This window comes from Vidua chalybeata, chromosome 31 (assembly GCF_026979565.1).
Source record: "Vidua chalybeata isolate OUT-0048 chromosome 31, bVidCha1 merged haplotype, whole genome shotgun sequence".
Classification (NCBI taxonomy): domain Eukaryota; kingdom Metazoa; phylum Chordata; class Aves; order Passeriformes; family Viduidae; genus Vidua; species Vidua chalybeata.
In genome coordinates this window covers 382,245-409,968 of record NC_071560.1, presented here as the reverse complement: position 1 = coordinate 409,968, position 27,724 = coordinate 382,245, and the positions used below count along the sequence as shown (strand labels likewise).

Genomic DNA, 27,724 nt, shown 5'->3' with positions numbered 1-27,724 from the left:
TGACGTCACCCCAGGAATTGCCATCAGCATTTGGGACAATTCCAATGAAAATTCCCAGAAAATTCCCCACATTTGTCTGAAATCCCGTGTGGGGAGGGGAGAGGGGACAAGTGACAGCAGCAATGTCCCCGATGATGTCACTGTCCCCAGTGATGTCACAGCGGTGACATCGCTGTCCCTGCAGCAGCCTCGGGATGTCCTCGGTGAAAAAGGCATCTTTTATGATTGGCTTTTTGCAAATATTAAATTGAATATGATATGTATTCTATTGATTAGGAGTGCTGTATTAACATTTTAATAGAATGGGAAATGTAGTTTTGTACTTAAAATAGAAACAACCTTTGTGGGTTTTTTTTTAAAAGAATGAGATCCTCGTTTTGAGATAACAGTCACAGACCACCTAGATCTGCGAGAGAAGAGGAATTTATGGGTTTCTTATCAGAAGAAGCTAATTTCTTCAGGCCTTGCTCAGAGTACCACAGTGTATAGTTTTTAAGATTTATTCCTTTGTTCACAAAACATGCTTGTCCTAGCTTAAGTGCCCGAGAGCATCCAGGTGTCCTTAATTCTTTGATTTTATTGTATTGTAATTGTCCTAACTCTAAATATTTATTACTCTAATTGTATTACTATTTTTATAACCATTTTATTATTTATTAAGCTTTTAAAAATTCTAAAAACAAGCGATTGGCGTTTTTCCCGCTGCAGCACTTGGAGGGGGGCTGTGCCCCAGGGGATGGACTCCGCTCAGAGAAGTTCCTGGACAAGTCTCCGGTGGGAGAGAGCGCAGGGTGCAGCAGGGGAACGACTCCTGTCCCTGAGCAGAGGGAGAAGGCACGGGGGATGAACTGAGCATGGCCCCATTCCCTGTCTCCTGCCCTGCCGGGGGAGGAGGTGCAGCTGGAAGGAGGGAGGCCTGGGGGAAAGCTGCATCCAAGGCTCTTCCTTGACTTCTCATTCTCCTGCTCGCAGGTTTTGGAGTTTTCTGCCAGAAATTGCTCCCCTCCCCCACTCACCCCCAGGGCTTTTTTCTCCCTTTTTGGGGGAAATCCAAGCGCTGCACTGATGCTGCTAATTAGGGGCAGGAGAAGTGGGGCTCGTGGGCTTGCCGCAGAGGCGGAGGCAGCGAAGGCGCAGGGCCGGGAAAGCCGTGTCGGGAGGTGCGGAGAAGTTTGTTTGTGTTTGCGCTGGATGCCGGCCCGGGCCCGGGCCCGTTCCAGGGCTGTTCCTCAGCTGCGGCTTTGCCCTCGCCCAGCCCGGGGGGCCCTGAGAGCGCGGGGCGAGGCGGTGCCGTGTGCAGAGCCCGCCCCTCGCTGCGATTGGCCGGCTGTGCCGTCAGTCGTGGTTGTGGCGCGCTGATTGGTGAGAGCGGGGCGAAGCACGGCCCCGCTGGCGGCCTGAGGGCGGCCCTGGCTGGGCAGCGGCGCCATTGGCGGAGCGTCTGTGCGGGCCCGGGAGCGGCGGCAGCGGCCGGAGGCCGGGGAGGCGGCATTGGCGGAGCTGGGAGGCGGCCCCGGCGCAGGTGGGAGCCGCGCTGGGTTCTGCGGGGGCTCGGGGCTCGCTGCGGGCGGAGGGGGCGGCAGGAGGCTGCGGCGGCTTGCTTGTGCCGTGTCCGGCCCGTGGTGGCCCTGGGCCGAGGGCGCTGCGGGAGCGGCTGCCCGCGCTCTCCTTCCCGCCGCTGCCTGGGCAGGAGCCGCTGCCGGAGCAGCGCTGCCTCGTCCCGCTTGCTGTGGGTGGGACAGAGGTGGCTGCCCCGTCGCCGGGAGCGTGCGGGGAAATTCACGTCGCCGGAGGTTTCTGTGCCCAGAGGAGACCGAGGAGTCCTGTCAAAGTGACTTTATTGCTGGGCAGAGGGAGAGGCCGTGGGGCATTTGCCGTGCGCTCTCTGCCCTTGTTGTAGTACGCAGCCTCCTTTTTATGCTCCTTTTCCCGGCCGCATCTCCCTCTGCCTTTGCCCGCTGCCTGAGGGACTCGGGAGGTTCCGACTTCCCGATGCGCCTGCTGCCTGTCCTCGTTAATGTGCACCCTCCTTGTGTATAACAGCCGATATTCGTGGCTCTGTGAAGTCCTTGTTCTTCTGGAAGTTGAGGAATTTAGCGGGACTTTGAGCAGCAGTCTGGGTCAATTTGTAACATTTATTGGAACTGATGGTTTCTCCCGTTACTTCCTTATCTACAAGTCCCTGGCCCTGTCTCCAGGCAGATTCACTCACTGACTCTGTTTTGTTCTTCCCGGGTCCCCTTTGGTTGTAGGATTTGCTCTGGTGGCCCTTCATCTTTTCCCCATTTTTGGGCGCTCCCTCCAGCCGGGGCTGCATCAATTGACCGCTTTTTTTCTATTTACATCATCAAGTACTTGAATTTCGACTGATTTCCCTGAACTTGTTAGAGCAAAAACCCCAGTGCTCTGATGCTCCCTGTATAGCATAGACAGTGACAGCACATGTTGGAGTGGGCAGAGGGATGATCCCCCCCTTATTTTAGTGCAGTTTTCACAGCATTCTCCATTTGCTGTTTCCCTTTGCAGCTTCACCCATTTCTGTTGCAGAGTCAGAGCTCCTGACCATGGGCTCTGCCTTCAGCTGTGCCAATTGCATCTGTGCAAGCAGGCAGAGCTTGGGGTGAGGGGCAGAGGGAATCAGCCCAATTCCTGCCCCAGGCAAGAAGAGCCGGGTACATTGTCCGCACTTTGCCCCAGCAGTGTTAATTTGCATTTCCAAAGCTCCTCTGCTGGCTGCCTGGAATGCAGCTTCTCTCCCAGAGCAGCCTTCAGCAGCCTCACATGTGGCCCCCCCACAACCTGCTGCTTTTTTTTTTTTTTTCCCTCAAATCATCTCTTTACTGTTTCTGAGTTAAAGGGTCACCTTTAAATCTCTTCTCGTTTTGCAAAATGCAGCCTAAAGGTGAACGTCGACAAACCCAGAGCAAAATTTTGCCATCACTATGAGCCACGCACAAACATAGCCAAAAAAATTTCGAGGCAATTAAGTTTTTTCTACTTCTCTTTGGAGTAAAAAGTCATTCTCCCATCCCTGACCCAAACCTAACTGGCAATACAGAAGTAGGATTATTACAAAAAACATTCTAATGCTATAAACTTTGCACTGAAGCTGCAGGAAAAAGAAAAACTCCACCAATATGTTTAGTGTTAGAGTCAAGGCATTATTGATTCTGGCCAGGATGTGCAACAGAAATCATTCCATCCCCACATAGCCCGGCTCTGCAGAGAAAATCGTTCTGTGACACGTGGGTTTTACTAGATTTTCCCCAAATTTGATACAGTCTGAACCAATCTAAACCCATTGGTTTAATGTTCTATAGTTTCAGTCGTGCAGTTTTTAGTATTTGTGTTCCTATTGGACCCGGATTTGTTTGCTTCTGATGTTAATTAGGTGGGAACTGCTGGATTTCCTTCTCAGCCTTTTGCAGAGCAGGTGTCTCCAGCTGTGCCGGGGGCAGTGTCTGGGGTAGGTGTTGGTTGCTGTTTGCTGCTGGGCGTTGCTGTTTTGCTGCTGGTCGTTATCTTTGTGGGTATCCTTTGGGCCATTCGCAGAGTGTTGAGCTGTTCAACTCATCTCCATGGAGTGGTGGGACATCCCTTAAAAAAAACCTTTAACCTTTCATTGCCCGATGCCAAGGCAAAGCAAGCCTGAGTAGAGAAATCAAATGTTGAAAAGGTTGAAGTCGATGCCCTGGTCTATTTTCCATGGATGCAATGGCAGGCAGCGCAGTGTGTGAGTGTAAGTGAGAGGCAGAGTGGAATTGTGCCGTTGTGTTCCCCAGCAGCTGCGGCAGTGCAGGCACAGAAAGCACTGAAGCTGCAGCAGTGGCAGCAAGGATTGGCCCCGGTGTCTGGAGATGCCAAAGGAGGGTGGGCAGGCGGAGGATTTGAGCAGAGGATGTGTGGGCAGGCCCAGGGCCTTGCCCCGCTGTGGAGGCCTGGCTGCTGCTGCGCTGCCTTCAGTGCAGGCTCAGTGGGGGCCTCCCATCCTCCTGCTGCAGGCGGGAAGTGCAAATCTCCGGGGCTTCAGAGCCCTGGAGCCGAGGCTGAGGGGTCCCCCCGTGTTCAGCTGTGCTGGCGGCTGTTTCTGGCCTCAGGGCCACTTGGCACGGGCCGCGCCACTTGGCCAGCAGTGGTGCTGCTTTGCAGTCCTTAGGCAGGGCCCGATGTCCTGCTTGGATGTTGGCAACAGCAAAGTGCCAAGGCAGGCTCTGTGCCAGCCCAGCTTCCTGTGGCAGAGATTTCACAAGAGACAGGATTGTGGCCACAGACTGCTTTAGATGTCCATCCCTTACCTCCAGCCTGCACTAGGTGGAGAATTAGCAGGGTAAGGAATTGCCAGGATGAATTGCAAGGGAGACAACTGAATATCGGCCCTGGGTCTGGCTCTTCTTCTTGCCAAAGCCAATGGCAAAAGCTGTACCCATGGCATCCTGGTTTCTCTCCCCAGCTTCCAAAGGTGTCTCTTTAGTTCCCCTTTCATTCTCTCTACCCAGCCTGGGCTCTGGGGGTGCCAGGGGTTATGGAGGTCCCATTGTATTGCTAAAGCTGCCATAACCCCCTGGAGGATCTTTCCTGTAAAATGAGTTCTGCTGTCTGATTCTCTTGCTTCCACAATCGTTTTTATTTGAATTATTTCTTTTAGAAGTACCTTAATACGTTGCTGTGTTTGCTGAGCTATCAGAATTGCTTTTGCCCCCCTTTTAGCTGACATGGTGTCACCAGAAGATATTGAAGCCTTCCTGCTCAGGGCATTTCAGTGCCAGGCTCTTACAAGCACACACAGCCCCGCCGGTTTGTCCTGCACTTTGTCTAATTCCCCTTCCTTCCTGTGAAAAATGCCATTCACTTTTGTTAAAATTTTAGAAGTTCAATAGTAACGAACATAGTAATTAAAATTAGGAGAATAAGAGACAATAAAAGTAAACAATTACGGAGTCCGGGTGCCTGGCACTCCACCCAATAGCACACCTTGCTAACACAGGATTACCCCTAAAAAGCAAATAGCCTATTGCATATTCATAGAGCTCATACATGATTCAAACATTCCTTTCAAACCAGGGTGTTTCTGCTTAATTTTAGCTTCCCCCCCATCTTGTAAATCAAGCTTGGTTGCTCGAAGTCTGAGCTTTTCCGAAAAGGAGACAATAATTCTTCTCTGGGGATCTTGGTGTCTGTTGCTGTGATCTCTGTCCAGAGAGAGCAATGCGAAGAATTTCTTGATTATCTTTTTCGTTCCTTGAGCTAGTTACAAAAAGTATCTTACATCACATAGTTTCTATTTTTATATTATGCTCTAGGCTAAAAACTGTATGTAGCACACTATTTAAAAGAGATTAATACAGCACTACTTAAAAGAGATTATTGCATCATAACTTTCCAACATAACACATATAATATAACACATTTTAATATTTGCAAGGAGCCAATCATATAATATGCATTTTTCACACTTCCCTCCCTTGGAATAGGGTGTTGCTTCTAGACACCATTTGTCCTGTTGCTTCAAAGTACTTTGAAGAGGCTCCATATCTGAGTTTCTACATTTCCCTGAGGCTACCCACACCTCTGGGTTCACTTCAGCACAGGCCTGGCCAGACATTTGACACAAAGGTACAACAGAACTAGCCTCTGTATCACCTTTTACAATATTAATTTGCATTCCCTGATTAGTGATCAAATCCCCTCCCTGTAAACTATAATCACAATTGAGAGCAAATAAAAACTCTTGCATTTCAAACCCTTCCCCATATCTGCTAAGAGTGGTTGAATCAAGCCACTCCTCTTTCCCACTTCTCCCCTGAATAATCCAAGACATTTTTAGTATGTTCCCCCCTTAAGGGCTAAGATTGAGAGTGGATGGAGAGGCCCCTGTGTCCATCAGGAGAGGCCTCCTCTCGATGCAGACCCAGCCTGAATGTTCTCCAGGGCTCCAGTGTGGAGGGTCCCTGGTGTGATGGGAGCTGTGACACCCCTGACAATCCATGTCCATGCAGGGGTGGATTTGCTCTTCCTGAGGGTGCTGCTGTCTCTGCTTCCAGTGTTCCTGTGCCCTGCAGCTGGAGCCCTGACTCCTTGCCAGGGGCTGTTTGGGTGGGCTCTCCCCTGCCCAGGAGGGCAATGCCTCTGCCAGGTGCTTGTGGCCGACCCCGTCCCCTGGGTGCTGGGGCCCCCTTGGGCGCTGGGGTTGATCCCTGAGGGGCTGTAGGAACTGTGCCATGGCCTTTGCCTTCAGCTTGGCCTTTGGCTCATCCCTTCTTGCATTCAGCTGCTGTGCCTTTGTGCCCAAGTGCTCCAGGGCCTTCTTCTGCCACTCCTGCAGCCCCGCTCAGTGCCTGTGGGTGCTCATCCTCTGAGAGCTGCTGAGCTTTCTGCAAAATCTTTCCTTTCTCCAGCGACCCAAACCAAATGCTTAATAGAAAATCCTGATCCTTGCATGTGCACTCTGCATTTCGCAGCTGTTCCTTTGTTTTCCTGCTTGTGCTCAGGGTCCCCTCCAGAGCCCGTATGGCAGAGCCGGTCCCTGTCCTGCCGCAGTGTCCAAAGGCGGCCCCCCCGGCGGGCAGGGCCGGCAGCTCCCCGGGGCCGGGCAGCGGCCGGGGCGTCCCGCAGCCTCCTGGGGGCCGGGGGCCAGTGCCGGCCCTGCCCGGGGCTGGTGGGGTCAGGCAGCGCCCGGCACTGAGCCCCGGCTGCCCCACAGCCCCGGCCGGGCCCCGCAGCTCCCCACAGGCCCCCAGCCCGTGCTCCCGCTCTCGCAGCCCTGCGCCCGGTGCTGCCGCTGCCCATCGCAGAGAAACCCCCTGACATCCTGACCTCCTTCTTTTCCTGTCCTGGAAACCGGGGATGGAGAGGATCCGGATCAGCTGGCAAATTCTGAGCATAAAACAGTGCTGAAAAACATCTCAGTGCTCTGTATTTTTCTCTTCCTCCTCTTTTCCATCATTCTTTTTCTTGGCACATTGATTCCTCCTGCTGCTTCTTGCCTTCCCCATATTGCTGCACACTCCCCTTCACCCGATCCCTTCCCAGCACACCAACACCATCCATCCCCTGTTGTCCAAATCCCTTCTCCACTTCCCTTCTTGCCCCCTGGGTGTCCATGTCCTTAATTACATTTGGGGGAATGTGCAAACGACCTCAACATTCTCCCAGGGGACCCTTCAGAGACATTTTGGGCTCATCATCCCTTTGGCCAGGACCCCTCCCTGGCTTTCCCTTTTCTCCCCTCCCTGGGTGCCCTGCCATGTTCACTCCCCGAAGATCCCAGTGCACTCACAGATGAGATTTTCAGTGCTCTCTCCCTGCTGCCTCCTCACAGACTCCCCTGATGTGTCACTCGTCTGTCTCCTGGTCACTGCCGGGTCCCCAATCAATCCCCAGTGTCGCCGCCAGCCAAGGGAGCCGATCACCCAAAGTGGGTGAGGCACCTTCAGCTGCACTCCCTGCCCGCCGCTGCGGACATTGGAAGGAATTCCGGATGAGCCCCAGGGTGTGCGGAAAAATTGACGTCAGCAGAGGTTTCTGTCCAGAAAGCAGACAGAGGAGTCCTGTAAAAGTAATTTCATTCCTAAAAATGGGAGAGGCCATGGGACATTGCCCATGGGATCTCTCCCATTGTGGGAGGACACAGCCTCCTTTTCATCCTAATTCTCCTGGCCACATCTCCCTCTCTCTTTCCCCACTGGCTGAAGTACTTGAGAGCTACAGACTTCCCAATCCACCTACTTCATAGCCCCTTCATATGCACCCCACTATTGTATAGCAAACGATATTCATGGCTGTGTTAAGGCTTTGTTGTTCTTCTGGAAGTTCATGAATTGAGCAGGACCTTGGCTGAGCAGCAGTCTGTGTCATCAATTGATACCATTTTCTGAAACCGATGGCTTCTCCTGTCACTTCCTTATGTACAGGTCCCTGGCCCTATCTCCGAGCAGATTGACAGCATCTGTTTGTAAAGACACTTTCCTCTTGTTCCTTTCATGGGGGTGCCCCGTTTGCGGGAGATCCCCCCTGGAGCCGGGTGTCCCCTCTTTGCTGCAGCCCCAGCCCTCAGGCAGAGCTCAGCCAATCAGAGCGCGCGGCGCTGATGACTCACCAGTTGCCAGGCAGACTCGCAGCTCCCAGCCTTCCCCACCTGGACCCCACCTGCGCCCCCCCCTCGGCCCCAGCGCCCCCCGCGAGGGGAATTTGGGGAGGTGGGAGTGGGGCAGCGCCAAGGCCGGGCCCCCCCGCGCTGTCCTGGCGGGAGCGGCTGCAGTGGGGACCGAGTGCGGGCGGAGGCGGCTGAGAGCCCAGCGCTGCCCCAGCCCGACCTGCCCCAGCTCCATCCCTGCCCCTGCGCTGGGATGCTGTGGGTTTGGGGGGAAGAGGGAGCCGGCAGTGGGTGCTGGGCCTGGGGGCAGGAGGAGAAGGGAAGGAGAAGCAGGGTTGAGGAAGAAAATGGTCAAACGCTGCACGTGGCAGGAGAAGGTGGGATTGTGCAGGAGAAGGAGGAATAGCAGTAGGAAGAGGAGTGGGAGGAAGAGCAGAGACACAGGAGGAGGAGGAGGAGGAGCAGAAACAGGAAGCAGCACAAGGTTCCACCCCTCCCTCTATCTGCAGCCTCCCCCCAGCCCCAGGAGCGCTGCTCCCCCCACATGCAGCAGGTGACTGTGGAGGGGGATCCATGATTTTCACAGGGGTGAATCTTGGTGTTTCTGAGCTTTCTTGGGCTAAATGTTGGTGCTTTGGTTTTATGTGGCAGCTGAATCTTTATCTTTTGGAGGAGGTTTTTGCTGACTTGCGATGTTTGGGGAGTTTTTGATCTGTGTCTTGAAGTTTGCAGGATTTCTGGGCTGAATCTTGGTGTTTTGGAGGTTCTTCCAGGCACAAGATTCCCTTTGACTTCCTGAGATGGACTTGGGCAGGGAGGAACCTCCAGTCCAAGTTGCTCTCCTCTTGTTTTTTCCCCAAACCAGGATTTGTCATTGCCAGGGCGTGGCTGGATGGAGGAGGAGGAAGAGCCCCAGAGATCCTGCAGGAGGAGTGGCTGCAAACCCAGCCCAGGGAGCTGCGGAGAGGAAAGAGCCCCCCTGAGCCAGGAAGGCGGCCGGAGATCCAGCCAGAGCTCGGAGCTGGTGGAGAAGGCTCATGGCAGGGAGAAGCCGCACAAGTGCTTGGAATGTGGGCAGGGCTTCAGCTGGAGCTCCAGCCTGATCCAGCACCAGAGGATCCACACTGGGGAACGGCCCTACGAGTGTGGGGAGTGTGGGAAGGGCTTCAGAGTGAGGTCCAACCTGATCCAGCACCAGAGGATCCACACTGGGGAATGGCCCTACGAGTGTGGGGAGTGTGGGAAGAGCTTCAGAGTGAGCTCCAACCTGATCCAGCACCAGAGGATCCACACTGGGGAACGGCCCTACGAGTGTGGGGAGTGTGGGAAGAGCTTCAGACACAGCTCCAGCCTGATCGAGCACCAGAGGATCCACACTGGGGAACGGCCCTATGAGTGTGGGGAGTGTGGGAAGGGCTTCAGCCAGAGCTCCAGCCTAATCCAGCATCAGAGGATCCACACTGGGGAACGGCCCTACGAGTGTGGGGAGTGTGGGAATAGCTTTAGCCGGAGCTCCAGCCTAATCCAGCACCAGAGGATCCACACTGGGGAACGGCCCTACAAGTGTGGGACGTGTGGGAAGGCTTTCAGAGAGAGGTCCAGGCTGTTTAAGCACCAGGTCATCCACACCAGGGAATGGCCCTACACCTGCTTGGAATGTGGGAAGAGCTTTGGGTGCCGCTCTGCACTGGGAAAACACCAGCACATCCACACAGGGGAGAGGCCCTATGAGTGTCCCCAGTGTGGGAAGAGGTTTCGGACCAGTTCTGATCTCCTCGTACATGAGCGGATTCACACAGAGGAGAGGCCCTTCCGCTGCCCCGACTGCGGTAAGGGCTTCAAGCTCAACTCCCACCTCACCGTGCACCGGCGCATCCACACTGGGGAGAGGCCCTACGAGTGTGGGGAGTGTGGGAAGAGCTTCTCCAGGAGCTCAACCTTGACGAAACACCAACAGAGGCACCACTAAGGGAAGTCCTGTGAGTACCCTGAGTACGGGAAGAGCTTCATGCGCTGCTCCAGCTCCATCCTCCATGGGAGGATCCACACTGGATGCTCCTCAGTGACCACCGTTGTGCAGAGGCCTGGTGATCCGTGGTCCTGGTGATCCGCGTTGGGAAGACACCTGGATGGAGTGCTCCATATTGTCCTGGCTCCCCGTGGGCACCTGGATGAACTCAGGGGCAGGAGCATCCATCGGGACACAGACCAAAAATGGGAATTCCTTGGGGAGAGTGGATTTGTTGACTTTCAACCCCAGAACATCTTTTGCATTCAGTCCTATCTGCTGGTGTCATCGAGGAATACTGAATGGCCTTGGAGGTCTTTTCCAATTTCAGAGATTCCATGATTTTGATGTCCTATTGCCCAAGGGTGTCTTCCACAGCCAAATAGTGAAAAAGTGGGGAAAAGAGCAAGATTTTGGAGACAGTGGGGTGGAAACTCCACCAAATATGTTCTTCCTTTCTAACCCAAGTACGTGGATCCTCAGCGGGCACAGACACGGAGATCCTTTTCTTTTGGCCTTGATTTGCTTTTCATTTCTCTTCATCCCTTCAAAATATCCAATGTTGAGGTAAAAATAAAGACATTGAACTAAGACATTGGTGTGGTCATGGTAGGACACGACATGGCGGGACGCAGACATGGAGAGTGACATGGGCATGCATGGACATGGAGGGGGATGGGGCCATTCATGGGGACATGGGGGGACACAGGAATGGATGGAGACGTGGGGACAATGACAGCGATGGAAACACGGTGGGGTGTTGCATCCTGGGTTTGGGTTCAGATTAGGTGTTGTGATCTTTGTTAGTTTGCTGGTTCTGTGTACCCTCATGCATCCCCGTGTTTCCCCTCCCCACTGTGGTTAGCTCCAGGCTGCCTGCCATTGGAGCTTCCCCCTGTCACTCTTGTAACCACTCCCTGCCAACTCCTGAGGATTCCGTGCCCGTCACCCCATTCCCACGGTCCCACTCGCCCCAAAGCCCCGTGCCCGCCCCTGCTGTGTTCCGTTTGGTCACCGTCTCCACGTCATCACCACGGCGTCTGTATTCATTGGGCGGGGAGGACTCTCCGTCCTCCCTGTCCCACCCCCTATATCATCCCGCTTCCCCCCCATCCCCGATGCCAGAATGGTCCATGCGAGGTTGGGAGCGGGCTGCCACTTCTCCATCACGGCTCTCGCGGCCAATAAAGCATCCAGTCGCCACGTGGATGGATTTGGACGAATTTCCTGTCTCTTCATTTCTTCCCTCGCGCCGACGGCAACGCACAGCCAGCCCACCCTGGAGCGCGGCAGCAGAAGCGCTCGGGAGTAGCGGCAAAGCACCGACCCCGATGAGAAGCCGAAGCGCCCAAGCCGGGCGCTCGGGAGCCGACCGGAGCCGAGAAAAATAACGAACTGCCACTAGTGGCGCCCAAGGTGGGGCCACGGCCAGCACGGAGCAGCCAGAGCAGGCAGAGAGTCACTGCGGAGCACCTGGGAGCTGCGAGGAGAGAGCGCCGCCGCCGCGAAGCCGCGCTGCCGACCAGCGAGCGCTGCTGCCGAGACGAGCGAGCGTGGTCCGCGCGGAAACCTGCTGCCACCGCAGGGTCGTGGGGAGACAGCCATGGGTGAGGAGATGGTGGAGCATGGTCAGTGACGTGTGGGGACACTGCCATGGCCGGTGCCATACGGGGAACTGGCAGGGGATGTGGGGGATGCTGGGTTTGAGGGAGTTGAGGGTTCCTGGGAGGGACTTGGGCCTTGCTGAGGCCTTTGGGGAGCCCAGGCCGAGCGGCTCCGGCTGCACTGGGAGACCCTGGCGGAGGTTCTGGGGCAGCTGCTCTAGGACCCCTGACCTGGAGCCCCAGCGGGGCATTGGGCTCCTGGAAGGGGATGAATGTCCTTGTCCCCAGGAGGGAAATCCCAGCACCCCCAGGGTGTCGGGCAGCTGAGGGGCCACAGCAGGGCGGGGAAAGCCAGGCAGAGCTGTCACACTCCTAAGCTACAGCCGAGAAGTCCCAAAACTCAGGGATTCCTCCCAGGAAAAAGTAGCCAGGAGCTGCCTGAATTGAGGGAAAGGGGGGATGGCACCCCCAGACCGAGCAGGAGGGGCCTGGATCCCCGAAATCCAAGCATAGGTGTGTGGGGTGGGGCTGGAGAGACGATGGGGAAGTGGCAGAAGAGCAGGGGAAAAGAGGATTCAGAGAGAGCAGGAGAGGAATGGGAACCCCAGATTGAGTTGGGAGGGGTCTTTGGGTTGGGGGAGGGATGGGTGACAGGAGGGAAAGGTAGGGATTTGTTAGAAAATGGGCAGTTCCATGGGGATCCCATTGTGTCCCCATCGCTCGATCCCTGGAGTGATTCCCTGTGGCTCTGGGGGGAATGGATCTGCCCTGGGCAGGTCCCCAAGCCTCCTGGGGGTCTCATGGGGGGTTCCCTCCACCCAAACACTGGTGTGCTGCAGCTGTGGGTGAGAGGTGGGTGGGAAAGGGGGATCTGGGGTGGGCAGGGAGGAGGAGGAGGAGGGAGAGAGGAGGAGGTGGGTGGGGAAAAGGAGGAGCAGGAACAGGAGGAGGAAGAGGAGGAGCCGCAGCAGAACCACAGGGTTTTCTCGTCCACCTGCTGAGGCTGCAGCTCCCCTGGCCCTGGCAGCATCGACCCCTCCCAGATCCCACAGGTGAATGGGGAGGGGGAGCTCGCCCGAAATCCATTGGAGGGTTTCTGGTTTTTTTTTGCAGGGGAGGGGATGTTTGGGTCTTGCATTGCCCCAAAGGTGAGATGCAGATGTCCCATTGGAAAATTGTGGAGGGTTCCTGTGGCGATCTCACTGTACCGGCTGGGACTTTGGTTTTGGGGTTCCGATTGGCATCGGAGTGGGGAGAGCAGCAAAAGCCAATCCCAGAGCTGGGGGATCCCTGCAGCCTGGAGGGGTGGGGGAGGCTGGAGATGAGCAGGGTCTGGGCCTGTCCGACCCTGAACAGGGCAGTGACTTCTCGAGCTGGGCAGCAGGACCAAGGTGCTCACCCCTTGCTTTTCCCCCCGGCCAGAATTTGTCAATCCCAAACTTTGTCTGGATGGAGAAGGAGGAGGCTGTGAGGGAAAGGAAGATGGTGTGGGACACTTGAGGCAGGTGAGGAAGAATTGCTGCCCCTTTCCCCCTCTCCTCTGCTCCATCTCCCAGCCCAGCCTCGCCCCTGGCTGCAGGACAATGCCGCTGCCAACACCATCCTGCCAGGGATGAATTGGTGGGATCTCCTTCCCCTTCCCTCTGGCATGGAGGCGAATCCCATCCTCTCCTTGTCCACCTTCCTTCCTCTTTTTCTTTCTTCTTTTTCTTTTTTTCTCTCTGCTCTCTTGGACCTCTCTCACTATCTTGTCCTGCCCCCACTCCTTGGGCTCCACACGAGGTGCCCCCAATAAACCAGATATCCTAACACCAGGCTCTGGAGAACGCTCATCGCCGTCCGTCCTGACCGTCCTGGACCAGCGCTTGCTTTTATACACAAAAAAATTATATATATTTATATATTGCAAAATTTACATATTGCAAACAATTTATATATTGCAAACAATTTATATATTGCAAAAAATTTATTGTCTTCATTTGAAAAGACAGGAGTCTGTGAAGGAAGGCAAGGGGCTCCTGTGAAATGGAAAAAATAAACCCCCTCCCTCCAAATTACCACAATTTCAAAATAAAAAGGCTCTCAGGCAAAGATATGGGAATGGGAATAACAGTTCTTTACTAGGAAAAAAACTAAATTAAAAAAATGTCATTAGTATAAACAAAACTGATAGAGTCAGAAACCTGACACTCTGAGGAGTCAGGGTGTTGGTGATAGTCCAGTTAAATGGTGGCTGCTCCTCCTGCTCCTGGAGTGGCAGATGAAATGCTGCTGAAGCGATGATCCCATAGAAGGGTGTAGTTTTCTCTGAAGGTCTGGTGATAGAGTAGATGGGCCTGGTCTTCCTCTGGGAATCCAGTGAAGAGGCTGAGTTGCTGTCTCAAGAAATGCTGATTTTATGTAGGTAGGGATGCTTGGCTCCTCCCTCTGGGTGGAGCATCTTACAATGGGATGATGTAACTTTATCAGTCATGCAGTGAGCCATTCAATGACACATTAACAGAAGATATCTCCCCGGGGGAGACATTGTTCTTGGAAGAGATAAGAAAACTGCCCAGCTTAACAGAAGATACCTGCCCCACCTCTGACAGATGGCAAATAGAATATATGCTTATCTTACAAGCCAGGACATCATCCACCCCTTATTCTATTTCCATCTGCATCAGAATGAAATTTTACACCCAGTTCTCACTTAAGACTAGGTTTCCCTGTGGTACACAACGGGTTTCCCCATCTTTCTGCATTACCCACCAAGTGTAACCAGGTCCTTGAGCAAAAACAATCCTACGGATGGGTTTGACTTTGCCTGAAGTGGGATTAATCTAAACGGGTTTTCTTAAAATATCTTTCATATGTACCACAGGGACTTCATCTCCATCTACTGTGTGCAAGGGTTCTGACTGGGCAGGACCAGCTTGATTGATGGACCCTCGGGTGTTGACCATCCAGGTTGCTTTTGCCAGGTTCATTTCCCAGTTTCTAAATGTTCACCCACCAAGTGCCTTCAGGGTAGTCTTAAGGAGTCTGTTGCACCGTTCAACTTTGCTGGCAGCTGGAGCATGATAGGGAATATGATATATCCATTCGATGCCGTGTTCTCTGGTCCAGGTGTTGATAAGGCTGTTTTTGAAATGGGTGCTGTTTTCAGACTCAGTTCTTTAAGGTGTGCTATGTCTCCACAGGACTCGCTTTTCCAGGCCTAAGATGGTGTTCTGGGCAGTGATATGAGGCACAGGGTAGGTCTCCAGCCATCCAGTGGTGGCTTCTACTATGGTCAGCACGTAGTCCTTGCCTTCGGCGTGTCTGAGGCAGTGTGATGTAGTCAATCTGCCAGGCCTCCCTATACTTGTACTTGGACCACTGTCCACCATACCACAGGGGCTTCACCCGCTTGGCCTGTTTGATGGCAGCACACGTCTCACAGTCATGGACAACCAGGGAAATGCTGTCCATGGTTAGATCTACCCCTTGGTCTCATGCTCACTTGTAGGTGGCATCTCTGCCCTGATGACCTGAGGCATCATGAGCCCATTGAACACTCCCTCTTATGGTGCTAATTTAAGTCTATCTTTGACACCTTTATTCTTGCTGGTTGATCTGCCTGCTCATTGTTTCGGTGCTCCTCATTAGCCCGACTTTTGCGGACATGGGCATCTACATGACGGACTTTCACTGTTAGTTTCTCCTCCTGAGAGGCAATGTTTTTTCATATACCAGCAGCTTAGATTGTTTTTCTTCTACGTTGCCAGTTGGCCTTTCTCCACCTTCCCAGCCAGCCCCACAGAGCATTGGCTACCATCTACGAATCGGTATAAAGGTAGAGCTTTGGCCGCTTCTCCCTTTCAGCAATGTCTAGGGCCAGCTGAATGGCCTTGAGTTCAATGAGTTGGCTCGATCCACCTTCTCCTTCGGTAGCTTGTGCAACTTGTCGTGTGGGGCTCCATACGGCTGCTTTCCACTTCTGGTTCATCCCTACGATGCGACAGGAACCGTCAGTGAAAAGAGCGTAGCGTGTTTCCTCTGCTGGCAGCTGGTTATATGGTGGAGCTTCTTCAGCCCTTGTCGCTTGTACCTGCTCCTCATCGTCAGTGAGACTAAAGTTTTTACTTTCCGGCCAGTTTGTAATTATCTCTAAAATCTCAGGGCAATTCAGGTTTCCAATACGGGCGTGCTGGGTGATGAGGGTAATCTATTTGCTCTATGTGGCATCAGTGGCATGGTGGGTAGTAGGAACCTTTCCTTTGAACATCCGCCTCAGCACTGGGAGTCGGGGTGCCAGGAGGAGTTGTGCTTCCGTGCCAATCACCTTCGAGGCGGCTTGAACTCTTTCGTAGGCAGCCAAGATTTCCTTTTCTGTGGGGGTGTAGTTGGCTTTGGACCTTCTGTAACTTCGGTTCTAGAATCTCAGTGGTCGGCCCCGAGTCTCATCAGGCACCTTCTGCCAAAGGCTCCAGGACAAAGCATTGTTCCCAGCTGCAGAGTAGAGCACATTCTTGACTTCTGGTCCCGTCCTGACTGGGCCAAGGGCTACAGCATGAGCGATCTCCTGCTTGATCTGGGTGAAGGCTTGTTGCTGCTCAGGGCTCCAGTGGAAATCGTTTTTCTTGTGGGTAACCAGGTACAGAGGGCTCACAATCTGGCTATACTCAGGAATGCGCATTCTCCAAAAACTTATGGCACTTAGGAAAGCTTGTGTTTCCTTTTTGCTGGTTGGTGGAGACATCGCCGTAATCTTGTTGATGACTTCAGTGGGAATCTGGCGCCATCCATCTTGCCATTTCACTCTTAGGAACTGGATTTCTCGGACAGGTCCCTTGACTTTGCTCTTCTTGATGGCAAAGCCAGCTTCTAGCAGTATCTGGATGATCTTCTCACCTCTTTCAAACACTTCTGCCGCTGTGCGCCCCCACACAATGATATCATCGATGTATTGTAGGTGTTCTGGAGCCTCACCTTTTTTCTAGTGCAGTCTGGATCAGTCTATGGCAGATGGTGGGGCTGTGTTTCCACCCTTGGGGCAGTCGGTCTTAGGTGTAGGTGAAGGCAAACTGAGGCCTGCATTCTGCTGCCAGAGGAATGGAGAAAAACACATTAGCAATATCAGTAGTGGCGTACCACTTGGCTGCCTTGGACTCCAGCTCGTACTGGAGTTCCAGTATATCCAGTACAGCAGCGCTCAGTGGTGGAGTCACTTTATTTAAGCCACGATAATCTACAGTCAGTCTCCATTCTCTGGCAGATTTGCGCACAGGCCAGATGGGGCTGTTGAAGGGTGAGTGGGTTTTGTTGACCACCCCTTGGCTCTCCAGCTCACGAATCATTCTGTGGATGGGGATCACAGCATCTCGATCCATCCGATACTGCCGGCGGTGCACTGTCGAGGTCGCAATTGGCACGCGTTGCTCTTCCACCCTTAGGAGTCCTACTGCAGACGGGTTTTCTGACAGTCCAGGCAAGGTGTTTAATTGCTTAATGTCCTCTGCCTCTACAGCAGCTATTTCAAAAGTCCACCTGAGTCCCTTTGAGTCTTTGTAATAGCCGTTCCGGAGGAAGTCTATGCCTAGAATACACAGAGCGTTTGGGCCAATCACTATAGGATGTTTTTTCCACTCCTTCCCAGTTAGGCTCACCTCGGCTTCCACCAGGGTCAATTGCTGTGATCCCCCTGTCACACCAGCAGTGGAAAATGTGGGCTCCTGCCCCACATGTCCTGATGGTATCTGAGTACACTGCGCACCAGTATCAACTAAAGCATCATATTTTTGTGGCTCTGAGGTGCCAGGCCATCGGATCCACACCGTCCAGAAGATCTGGTTTTCCCATGCCTCTCCCTGGCTAGAGACAGGGCCCCTCTAACCCTGGTTATTATTCCTTTCCTGGGCATACATACTAGAGGTTCCTTCAAGGGGGTCCAACAGATCGTACCCGACAGCTTGGTCATGGGAGGTTGAGGCTACCTTCACCTTGGTGGAACTCCCCCAGTTAGAGTTTCCCTCCTTGAGTTGACGCACCCGTGCTGCCAGGACAGAAGTGGGTTTCCCATCCCACCTTCCCATGTCTTCCCCATGGTCACGCAGGAAGAACCACAGATTAGCCCTTGGGGTGTACCCTCTCTCTCTATCTGGGGAATGTTGGGCTCTGACTTTGGGGCCTGTGACTCACATGGGTGCTGCATTAACCTTCCTTATCTCCTCCTTCATCTCCTCTTTGAACTCCTTAATTACAGCTGAGATATGAGCCTTCATTGGGCCATTAATCATACTCTCATAATTCTTAAGTTTGTTGGCAACAGAACCCACTGTCTCTCGGTTAGTGTCAGCATCGATTGTTGCAATGAAAGTGGTGTACTGAGATGGCCCAAGATTTGCTAGACTCCACAGCATTTGCCCTGTGCACCTGACCTTGTCGGGGTCATTATCATGCTGTCCATCCCTCCCAAAGAGTACCTCCAATACTGCCACTTCCCTCAGCTGTTGGATCCCTTCCTCAAGGGTCTTCCAGCACATTCTATGATGGTGCACCTGCATTCTCTCCCTGTGGATAAACCTCTCTCTGACACTCATTAAAAGCCGCTCCCAGAGAGAAAGGGACCCTGGCTCCCTTACAAAAATCTGATTCATACCTGAGTCCTGGGTCAAGGGTCCCAAGTTCCTTGCCTCACCACCATCCAGCTGGATGCCTGTACCCATAAGGTCCCAGACCCAGAGTAACCAGGTAGTATAAGCCTCACGTCATCGTTGCACAATGTCTTTGTGCAGGTTATGGAGACTTTCGTACGTCAGGGACTCGGTGATGATCGCTACCTCTGGCTCCCCTGTGGGTTGTGAGGTTCCTCCATTCCTATCCCTATCTGGGTGCTCTGCTTTCATCTTAGACCTCCTTGTTTCTACCGGGGCAACTGCTGCGGGCTGGGACTGCCTTTGTGGTTCAGCTGGAACCTGGACAGCTGTAACATCTGTGGGTTCCACAGCTGTACTATTAGACTGTCCCTCTTCAAGGCAAAGGGAGGGTTTCTCACCAGCTGGGGAAATGCACTCCTTCAGCATCTCACGTATCTCCTTAACCAGAACCCTCACCCAATCTGGGTAGTTCATTTCTGCGGCGGGCTGTGGAGCAGGGTCAGGCTCTGGAGCAGCAGCATCTCTAGTCTCTGGGGCAGTGTCAGGCTCTGCAGCAGCATCCCTAGTCTCTGGTGTAGGTGTCAGGGTAGTTATCCAGGTGAATCTTCCCTTATCTCTGAATGCTAAATAGAACAGGCCTATCAGCAACACCACTCATTGTATGATGTCATTAGCAATTAGAGTTCATCTTAACCCTTCAAAAACTGGTGGAGCAGACCCAAAAAGATGGTTAAAAGGTTGGGAGAAAATTTCCCCCAGTGTCATTTCCTCACAGTAGGTACCATTATTAAAGTAACCTCAAAAACATACAGTTAGTGTGTGATAGCTCTGAATCCCTGTACCTGCCTTGCAGAGGAAGTTAAAGCTCCATGAATTCCTTACCTTATTAACCCGTAAGCCAAACTGGATAATAGCCACAGCAGCCTTAGTTATAGGACCCATGTCTAGATAAGGGCCTTCAAATGGGAGATATATAGCCACGACCACGTGCCACCCAAAACAGGGCAAACTAGATCACATGGTGACACGTAAAGATGTTTCTTTATCAGCACATACAAAAAAAAAATAGATTACTTAAGAACTGTTAATCTTTTTTTCCTCTCAATGCTCTCGATCCGCATATTGGGCGCCAAAATCTGTCTTCATTTGAAAATACAGGAGTTCGTGAAGGAAGGCAAGGGCCTCCCGTGAAATGGAAAAGGTAAACCCCCTCGCTCCGAACTGCCACAATTTCAAAATAAAAACACTCTCTCTCAGGCAAAGATATGGGAATGGGAATAATAGTTCTTTACTAGGAAAAAACTAAATTAAAAAAATGTCATTAGTATAAACAAAACTACTGATAGAATCAGAAACCTGACACCCTGAGGAGTCAGGGTGTTGGTGATAGTCCAGTTAAATGGTGGCTGCTCCTCCTGCTCCTGGAGTGGCAGATGAAATGCTGCTGAAGCGATGATCCCATAGAAGGGTGTAGTTTTCTCTGAAGGTCTGGTGATAGAGTAGATGGGCCTGGTCTTCCTCTGGGAATTCAGTGAAGAGGCTGAGTTGCTGTCTCAAGAAATGCTGATTTTATGCAGGTAGGGATGCTTGGCTCCTCCCTCTGGGTGGAGCATCTTACAATGGGATGATGTAACTTTATCAGTCATGCAGTGAGCCATTCAATGGCCCATTAACAGAAGATATCTCCCCGGGGGAGACATTGTTCTTGGAAGAGACAAGAAAACTGCCCGACTTAACAGAAGATACCTGCCCCACCTCTGACAGATGGCAAATAGAATGTATGCTTATCTTACAAGCCAGGACATCTATCTTGTAGTATTCAATACCCCATTTGTTGCTTTGCATTATCCGCCTCCCTTGCTCTCCCTGATAGGTTTATAGAATGTTAGTCCTGCCCTAGATTCCTCCCCTGCCATGCCCTCATGGGTTGGTTGCCCTATACCACTCCCCTATAAAAACCTCTGCAGACCCCCTAACTTTTGTCTTGGGGTCCTGCAGCGTCGCACTCTTAGGCCCAGGTCTGGGGCAGCTCTGACGCCCTTCGGTGCTGCCCCCGCCCGGACTTCCGGGTCCGCCACCGCGAGACCGGTCGGGGTCTGCCGGGTTCCATCACCCGCGCAAGGGTCCGAGGCAAAGAGGGAAGGAACGTCCAAATCACCCATGAGGAAGGCAGGAAGGCTTTATTGTCACGGAGAGCTGCGGTGGGGGGGGGTAGCCACCCGCGCTTCCCACTCCACGTGGGGGAAATGGCCCCAGGACCCGGGAGGGAGCGGGATGATATAAGATGATATAGGGGATGTGATAGGGAGGGCAGACGTCCCCCCCCAGTTCCTGTGGGTGATGACGTAGGACAGCGACCAACCGGGATACCGCAGGGGCAAACACCGAGCCTCGGGCTGAGTGGGATCGTGGGGGAGTGGTTACAGGAGTGGCAGGGCAGGGAAAATCCAACGGCAGGCAGCCTGGGGCTAGACACCGTGGGGGGAGGAATGACACGGGGGAAGCACGGGGGTACACAGGACTCGACTAGCTAACACAAATAAGAACCCCTAAAACCCAATCCCAGGATGGAACAATTCCCTCTTTTTCAAAATATAAAAAAGAAGAACGGCTGCTTGATCTTCTTTGCTGCTCGTCTGACTGCTTCTTCACTCAGCTTCTGCTCTTGGTGCCTCAGCTGCTGCAATGGCTGCCCTTTGCAGATGGAGAGGGCCTGCTGCGATGATGCTGGGGTGGTTCTTCCCGGGGTGTTTGGGGATAGGGGAACTGGGACAACTTTATTACAAGCACGCAAACTGGGGACACACTCAGACAGGGGTGGCTGGAAGGTTTTTCTGGGGCTCTGGGGAAAAGCATTTTTTAGAGAGATTGTAGGGTCCTTTTTCTTTTTGCATCGCCTGAGGTTTGATGCAACCCCCCGATTGGTGGGGTCACCTGCCACACTCACAGGCACCCTGATGTTTTGAACTACCACCTGCACAATTACTTGATAAATCACAGCCCCCCTTAAGGTGCTGTGGTCTGCCTTATTTTTATCTTCACGCAAGGCAGATGGGCGTTGTTTTTTCAGTTTTTTGGGGGAATGGGGTCTCCTTCCCCTCCTCTCCCCCCCTCCCACTGTCCCTGGGTGTGCCCTGCCCAAAAATGGACACTGGATAACAAAATGTCCTCTCTGATCACAGTGGAAGCATTGGCGTCTCGATGGAGGCTGCTTCGAACCAGCGTTCTTTGGAGGCACGGCATCCAAGGCAACCACGTGGCTTCTGGGCCTTTTAGGGATCTCAAGCTGTGTCTCAGTGTTCACGGATGCTGCTTCCAGGACAGACTTGTCCTGGGCTTCTGACCCCTCCACATGCCTCTCAGCTGCCACCTCGACCCGTTCCATGGAATCTGGAAAATGCTCAGAAACCCACCTCGGCTTCCCCCTCCCGCTGCTTCCCTCCCTCCCGGGTCTCCGGGAACCATGGGAATGCAGAGTCGGGGGCTCTTGCTCCCCCCTTCCTCCTCTTCCCTCCCTCCCGGGTCTCCAGGAACCATGGCAATGTGGAGGCAGGGGCTCCGATTCCCCCCCCACCCTTTCCCTCCCGCCCGGCTCTCCGGGGCCCAAGGGAAGATGGGGACAGGGTGTGGGGAACAGGACGGGGGCTGCCTCCCTCAGGCAGCGGGGCGGGGATGGCAGAGCTCTCCCCGGAGGGAAAGGGTGGGGTCGATGACTCAGCAGGGAGGACCTGCAAAGGACAGGAGGGAACGCCCACACGAGGGAGAACAATGGGTGAGGGAGTAACCTGAACTCCCAAGGGGGCGGCGCCCACGCCCACAGGGAGGCAGGTGGGGGGTGGGTTAAAGGTGGGGACACGGAACGAAGGACAGAAAGGGGTTGTGGGAAGAAGAGGCCCTGCCATGTGGCTGCCCTCCATCTTGGGAAGACAAAGGGATCGAGCACGTGGCCTCGGCCTCCTCAGGGAGACAAAGGAAGGGGTTTAAAGAAACAGAGCAGCGCGGGGTAGCTCTAGAACCGGGATTTTCAGCAGGGAAAAAGGGATTGGAAAAGGGGTTGAGGGTCAGTTCCTCAGTGAAGTAGCCAATTTCGCTAAGGCAGGGGTGCCGGGGGAGCTTGGGGGATCCAGGAGCATGGCCCACGCTTGTGGGGCTGCCCTGCGCCTTAAAACAGCGGAGTACCCCCCACCCCGCTCACCCGGGTTAGGGGAAGAAGGGGTAGGAAAGGAAGATGGGGAAACACGTTCAGGGGAAGCAACATTTTTGTACGATGGCTCTTTTCCCTCCCTGCTCGCTTCTCGTGCGGATTCCGCTTACACCACTTCCGAAATCCGCAAATGGAGAGTGGCAAAGGAATCTTTCACGGAGGGATCCCTGCGTTCGATCCCCTCCGCCAATTTCACTCCCACCCACTCCCAGAACTCTTTTTTGCGAGCCTCCCCCGTGGTTACGCGTGGGAAGGACAAGTATAACCACCTTACAAACTGTTTAACTGAACTTTTGGGGTAGGGGCCCTTCACCAATAGAGTTCCCTTAAGTAGGGTATAAAATTCCTTCTGGTCGGCAGATAGCACGGTCCCCGTGCTACTTCTACCCACACAACCTCACCCCTGGTGCAGAAAAAGAGGGAAAGAAAACCAAAAAACGCAAAAGACCCCGGCGGCTGCCGTTTCACGCTGCATGCTGCGTATCCGTACCCTTGGAAGCGCGGCAAAGCCCACCCAAGTGAAGGAGAGTATAGCCCGGGTACCCTCCCGTCGCCAAGTACCCACCAAACCGGGATCTCTGCAAACAAAAAGCAGGCACCAGGGTCCTCGCTCCTGGGAAGCTTCTCTTCTTTGGCTCTTCGTGGCCGTGAAGAGATTCACTTCCACTCCCACGCGGGCGGCACTGCGTGCCACTGTGTGGGTGGCGGAGAGTTCACTGACCTACTTTGGAGAGTCTTCTCTCCTGTTTTCAGTCTAACACAAAGCACAGTTCCGTCACAGCTCTGCGCCTGGCCGGTGGCGCTCCGCGTTGACTGCGCACGCTCAGCGCGGCGGCGGCGCCCTGTGATCCGCGGTGCGGCCGCACGCCAGCGGCGACGGCTCTCCGCGGGGGGGTGGAAGACACGGGGGAAGCACGGGGGTACACAGGACTCGACTAGCTAACACAAATAAGAACCCCTAAAACCCAATCCCAGCATGCAACAGGGTCCCAGGTCGTGGACCTAATAAATCCATCCAGTGTTACCCCAAGTCCCGTGTCGTCGTTATCTGTTCCTGCGCCGGACCAAGCGATAACTGGGAATAGCAGAGCTCTCGGGGGGAAGGTCGTGCCCCTGCTGTCGCTGCCCAGCACGCCACGACAGAGCACTGTGACATGCCAGTATTACAGAGTGCATCAAAACGAAGTGTTGACTTTTAAGTGGTAGCTTCCACAGGCTTTTTAGAACACATATGTGATCAAAAGGATCATCGTTAGGAATTTATATGCCACTATCACTCAGCTGAACTGACAGTGTGATCCTTGCCTCCAGACTAACCCCAAGAATACCCCCAGACAAAACTTGGTCAGATTGGGAGGGGCCAAGGACCCAGACAACTGTGGTAAATTGGCTTTTCAATATTCCCATGGAAAGGGGCGTGTCATTATTTATGAGTATTGACAAATACACTTTCAGGGTGGCCAGAAGCATTCCCCACCAGAACTGTCAAGGTGACCAGAGTAAATAATACTGCTTTCAGAGTTCCAGTCACAATATTCCCAGACAAAGGATCACATTTTATTTCCAGAATAGTGCAAGAGACCTAGATGGTGGCTTTAAGTAGACAGGTCAAAGAAAATGAAAAGACATGTGGCTGGAACTCCAAGCAGGGAGCTACATAACATACAGCCTGGGAATTAAGTATACATTAAGTCTCTTACAGAAAAGACTTTGAACCACAGTGGGAAGGACCGTTCCAGATGCTTCTCACCACCCACACCACTATCAAGATTAAGTAGCAGAATGCCTGGATCCACCACACTCGAATGAAGCAGGCCCCAGAAGCCCCTTGGAAATTGACACCAAGAGACAATGAACTGAGACTGAAACTTATTTGGGCAAAATGAGTGCATTGTGGGGGCTAGTTTGTAATTTTATTTATGGAACTGCTTTGTGTATAATTGTAATTGAAGTCCTAGAATACCTCTATCCAAAAAAATACTGAATGGCCTTGGTCCCAGGTTCTAATCAGTACCTGGATCTATGAGAGAGCTGGCGACTGCAGCAGCCAGGTGGACTGGCAAACTTAGAACAAGCCCTACAGTTATCCCTAAAAGGCCAGGGTCCAAGATCACAAGTTCATAGTAGGAGCGCTTGGTATGGTTCAAGATAACGTGTCTTTAGCTTTCAGTTTTACACAAGCACAGTTTTGGATGCAGCCAACAGCAGCTCTGATCATAAGGGAGGGGGTGAAAATAATTTTCCAGTTGAAATTCGAAGGATTGTCTGGGATAATGCCATTGATTCTGAATCCTGATGGACTAGGGTAAATTTTCAGATTATATAAAGAAATCTCAGAAGCATCTGTGACCTATGATCCTGCTTCTAATGTGGCCACTGCCTTTGTACTTACTGTAAGTAATGCCACTGTTTATGTTATCCACTCCATCATCGCCCTAGGATTAAATCATGAAAAATGGTGCTCTACCCCCCAGAACATAGGGTGTGGGCACGAAAGGTGAATGAAAAGTGGCAAACAGTAAACTTAGAATCTTGTGCTACTGGGGAACAACAAGGATGCATTTGTGAAAGCAATACTATTAATGCTCAAGATGTGTGTCTTGATGCTGAACAAAGTATCTGCCACTTTGAGATTCATCCAGTCACTGATCAGAAAACTGGGCTTGTATATCCTAGTAAAGATTGTGCACGCCTGGGAACTCCTTGTGCTATTGCATTTGTGCCTAGTAGGTCAAATGTGCATAGTAAAGCATTAAGGGACACTTATTAACATAAGGATTTGCATTAAGTAAAAGAATTTACTTCTCATCTTATGGAAAGGGGGGAATGAGACAGAGTGAAAATTTAACAGGGTAGAAATCCATTTGGATTTAGATGAAATGTGCCACTCTGAGCTTGCTAACATAAATAAAATATGCTGTTTAGTCTGGTAACTGCAGCACTAGCAAAACTGCTCCAGCAGAGGAGAAAGCATGCAAATTTCCAAGCTAAAGAGATAAGAGATAAGAAAGACTCCTGGGAGCTTGAAACAGACAGCGCAGAGTGACCCAGGAGTTCTTTCTGTACTTTCTGACAAAAAACTAGGTACAAGTGTAACTAGCTGTGAGTGTAACATGAAATCAGCAGAATGAATACATGAACCTATTGTGAAATTCTATGCATATGTAAATTAGTAAGGGGAAATAAACAAGGATCAGGAGTCCTCAGGAGCACGCATGTCCTTTGAAGGGAAACAATCCCTACGTGCGCCCAGCGCTGTAATAAACATACCGTCCCTACAAATCTTTATTAGAATTGTGGGTTCTTGACTTTTTACCGCTATTCAGTGGGGACCTTGATCTTTCACCTCCAGGACGCCCTGTGCCACTACCGTGTCCCCTCCCTGGGCCACCGCCCTGACCCCTCCCTGGGCTGGACCCTGGCCAACCTCGGGGACACCCCAGGGACCACCTGGGCCTGTGTGAGAGCCCTGGCCAGCGCCTGGCAGCGTGTGCTGGACAGGCTCATGGACAGCTGGGCCCGGGTGGCCAAGGAGACCACCAAGCTCCGTGACGCCTGCAGGGATGCGGCCACCAGGAGGGGACAGCCGGCGGATGCGGCCATCAGGAGGGAGCAGTGGCTGGAGCTGTACCTGGGACTGCTGGGGGACTTGGTGGCTGTGTGTGACGAAGCCACCGCGATCCCCCAGGAGCTGCAGCGCCGCCTCGGGGACATCGAGTTAGGCCTGGAGGGGACAACGCAGGTGTCCCCTGATTTCCGTGCAGCGTTGGTGGTCACGGTGGCCGAGGCCAAGCAGCTGTGGGAGGCCAGTGCCTCCTGGGCCAAGCGTCACCTCCTGGGGACACTTAGGGACATCAACACCCTCTTCTTCTGTCCCTCTCCTGGCCACAGTGGCCACGCGGTGGCCGAGCAGAGCCAAAGAGCCACCGAGGACATCTCGAGGTTGCTGTGGACAGAGCAACATCACCACTGGGCTGCCATGGGCTGGGGGTCACCTCTGCAGAGACTTGGGGACATTCTGAGGACACTTTGGGAGCACTTGAGGACACTTCGGGAAGGCGTGTGGTGACGCTGGTGGGGGCAGGGGGGTGAACGAGCCTCCCCTCAGTGCCTTGCAGGAGACCCGGCTATGACTGGGGGAGATTGGAGCTGGTCTGAAACCTCTTCCCACACTGAGGACACTCGTAGGGCCTCTCCCCAGTGTGGATGCGCTGGTGTGCTCTCAGGGCAGAGCGGCACCCAAAGCCCTTCCCGCATTCCAAGCACTCAAAGGGTCGTTCCCCACTGTGGATCACCTGGTGCTGGATCAGCTCAGAGCTCCGGCTGAAACCCTTCCCACATTCCAAGCAGCTGTAGGGCCATTCCCCAGTGTGGATCACCTGGTGCCGGAGCAGCGCAGAGCACTCTCTGAAGCTCTTCCCACACTCCCCACACTTGTAGGGCCGTTCCCCAGTGTGGATCCTCTGGTGCTGGATAAGATTGGAGCTCTGGTTGAAACCCTTCCCACATTCCAAGCACTCGTAGGGCCAGTCCCCAGTGTGGATCACCTGGTGCTCGATCAGGCTGGAGCTCTGGTTGAAGCCTTTCCCACACTCCCCACACGCGTAGGGCCGTTCCCCAGTGTGGATCCTCTGGTGCTCGATCAGGCTGGAGCTGTGTCTGAAGCTCTTCCCACACTCCCCACACTCGTAGGGCCGTTCCCCAGTGTGGATCACCTGGTGCCGGAGCAGCCCAGAGCTCTCTTTGAAGCCCTTCCCACACTCCCCACACTTGTAGGGCCGTTCCCCAGTGTGGATCCTCTGGTGCTGGATCAGGTTGGAGCTCTCTCTGAAGCCCTTCCCACACTCCCCACACTCGTAGGGCCATTCCCCAGTGTGGATCCTCTGGTGCCGGACCAGGTGGGAGCTGTCTCTGAAGCTTTTCCCACACTCCCCACACTCGTAGGGCCGTTCCCCAGTGTGGATCCTCTGGTGCTGGATCAGCTTGGAGCTCCGGCTGAAGCCCTGCCCACATTCCAAGCACTTGTGCGGCTTTGCGGTGTGCGTTTTCGCTCTCCCTGGCTGCACGCGGCTCTTGGGAGCCCGGCTGTGGCGTAGCTTCCACGTGCTGCCGGGGTTTGCTGCCGTGGGTTCCCAGACACGGCTCCGTGTCTCGGGCGCGTGGGCTGGCCAGCCTCTGTTACCGTGCGCTAGGGAC

General features: G+C 53.4%; 2 protein-coding genes across 6 annotated transcripts in view; one reads left to right on the top strand and one right to left on the bottom strand.

Annotated features, from left to right (window-relative positions):
• The first annotated feature begins 1,439 nt into the window (after positions 1-1,439).
• LOC128801760 (zinc finger protein 239-like) overlaps positions 1,440-27,724 on the top strand; it is a 27,379-nt gene continuing 1,094 nt past the window's right edge. Inside the window, exons 1-2 of one of the 3 annotated variants that reach the window (XM_053967870.1) lie at positions 1,440-1,522; positions 8,974-11,363. In XM_053967870.1, the coding sequence (XP_053823845.1) occupies positions 8,985-10,061 (1,077 nt within the window). In that variant the 5' untranslated portion in view covers positions 1,440-1,522; positions 8,974-8,984 and the 3' untranslated portion in view covers positions 10,062-11,363. Of the gene's footprint in view, positions 1,523-8,957; positions 11,364-27,724 lie in introns of those variants that run through there. The other 2 variants (XM_053967869.1, XR_008435241.1) reach the window with 2 other exon arrangements.
• The window catches only part of LOC128801725 (zinc finger protein 501-like), a 20,591-nt gene continuing 13,352 nt past the window's right edge, over positions 20,486-27,724 (bottom strand). For all 3 annotated transcript variants that reach the window (XM_053967804.1, XM_053967805.1, XM_053967803.1), the window contains exon 5: positions 20,486-27,724. In XM_053967804.1, coding sequence (XP_053823779.1) covers positions 26,656-27,724 — 1,069 coding nt within the window. In that variant the 3' untranslated portion in view covers positions 20,486-26,655.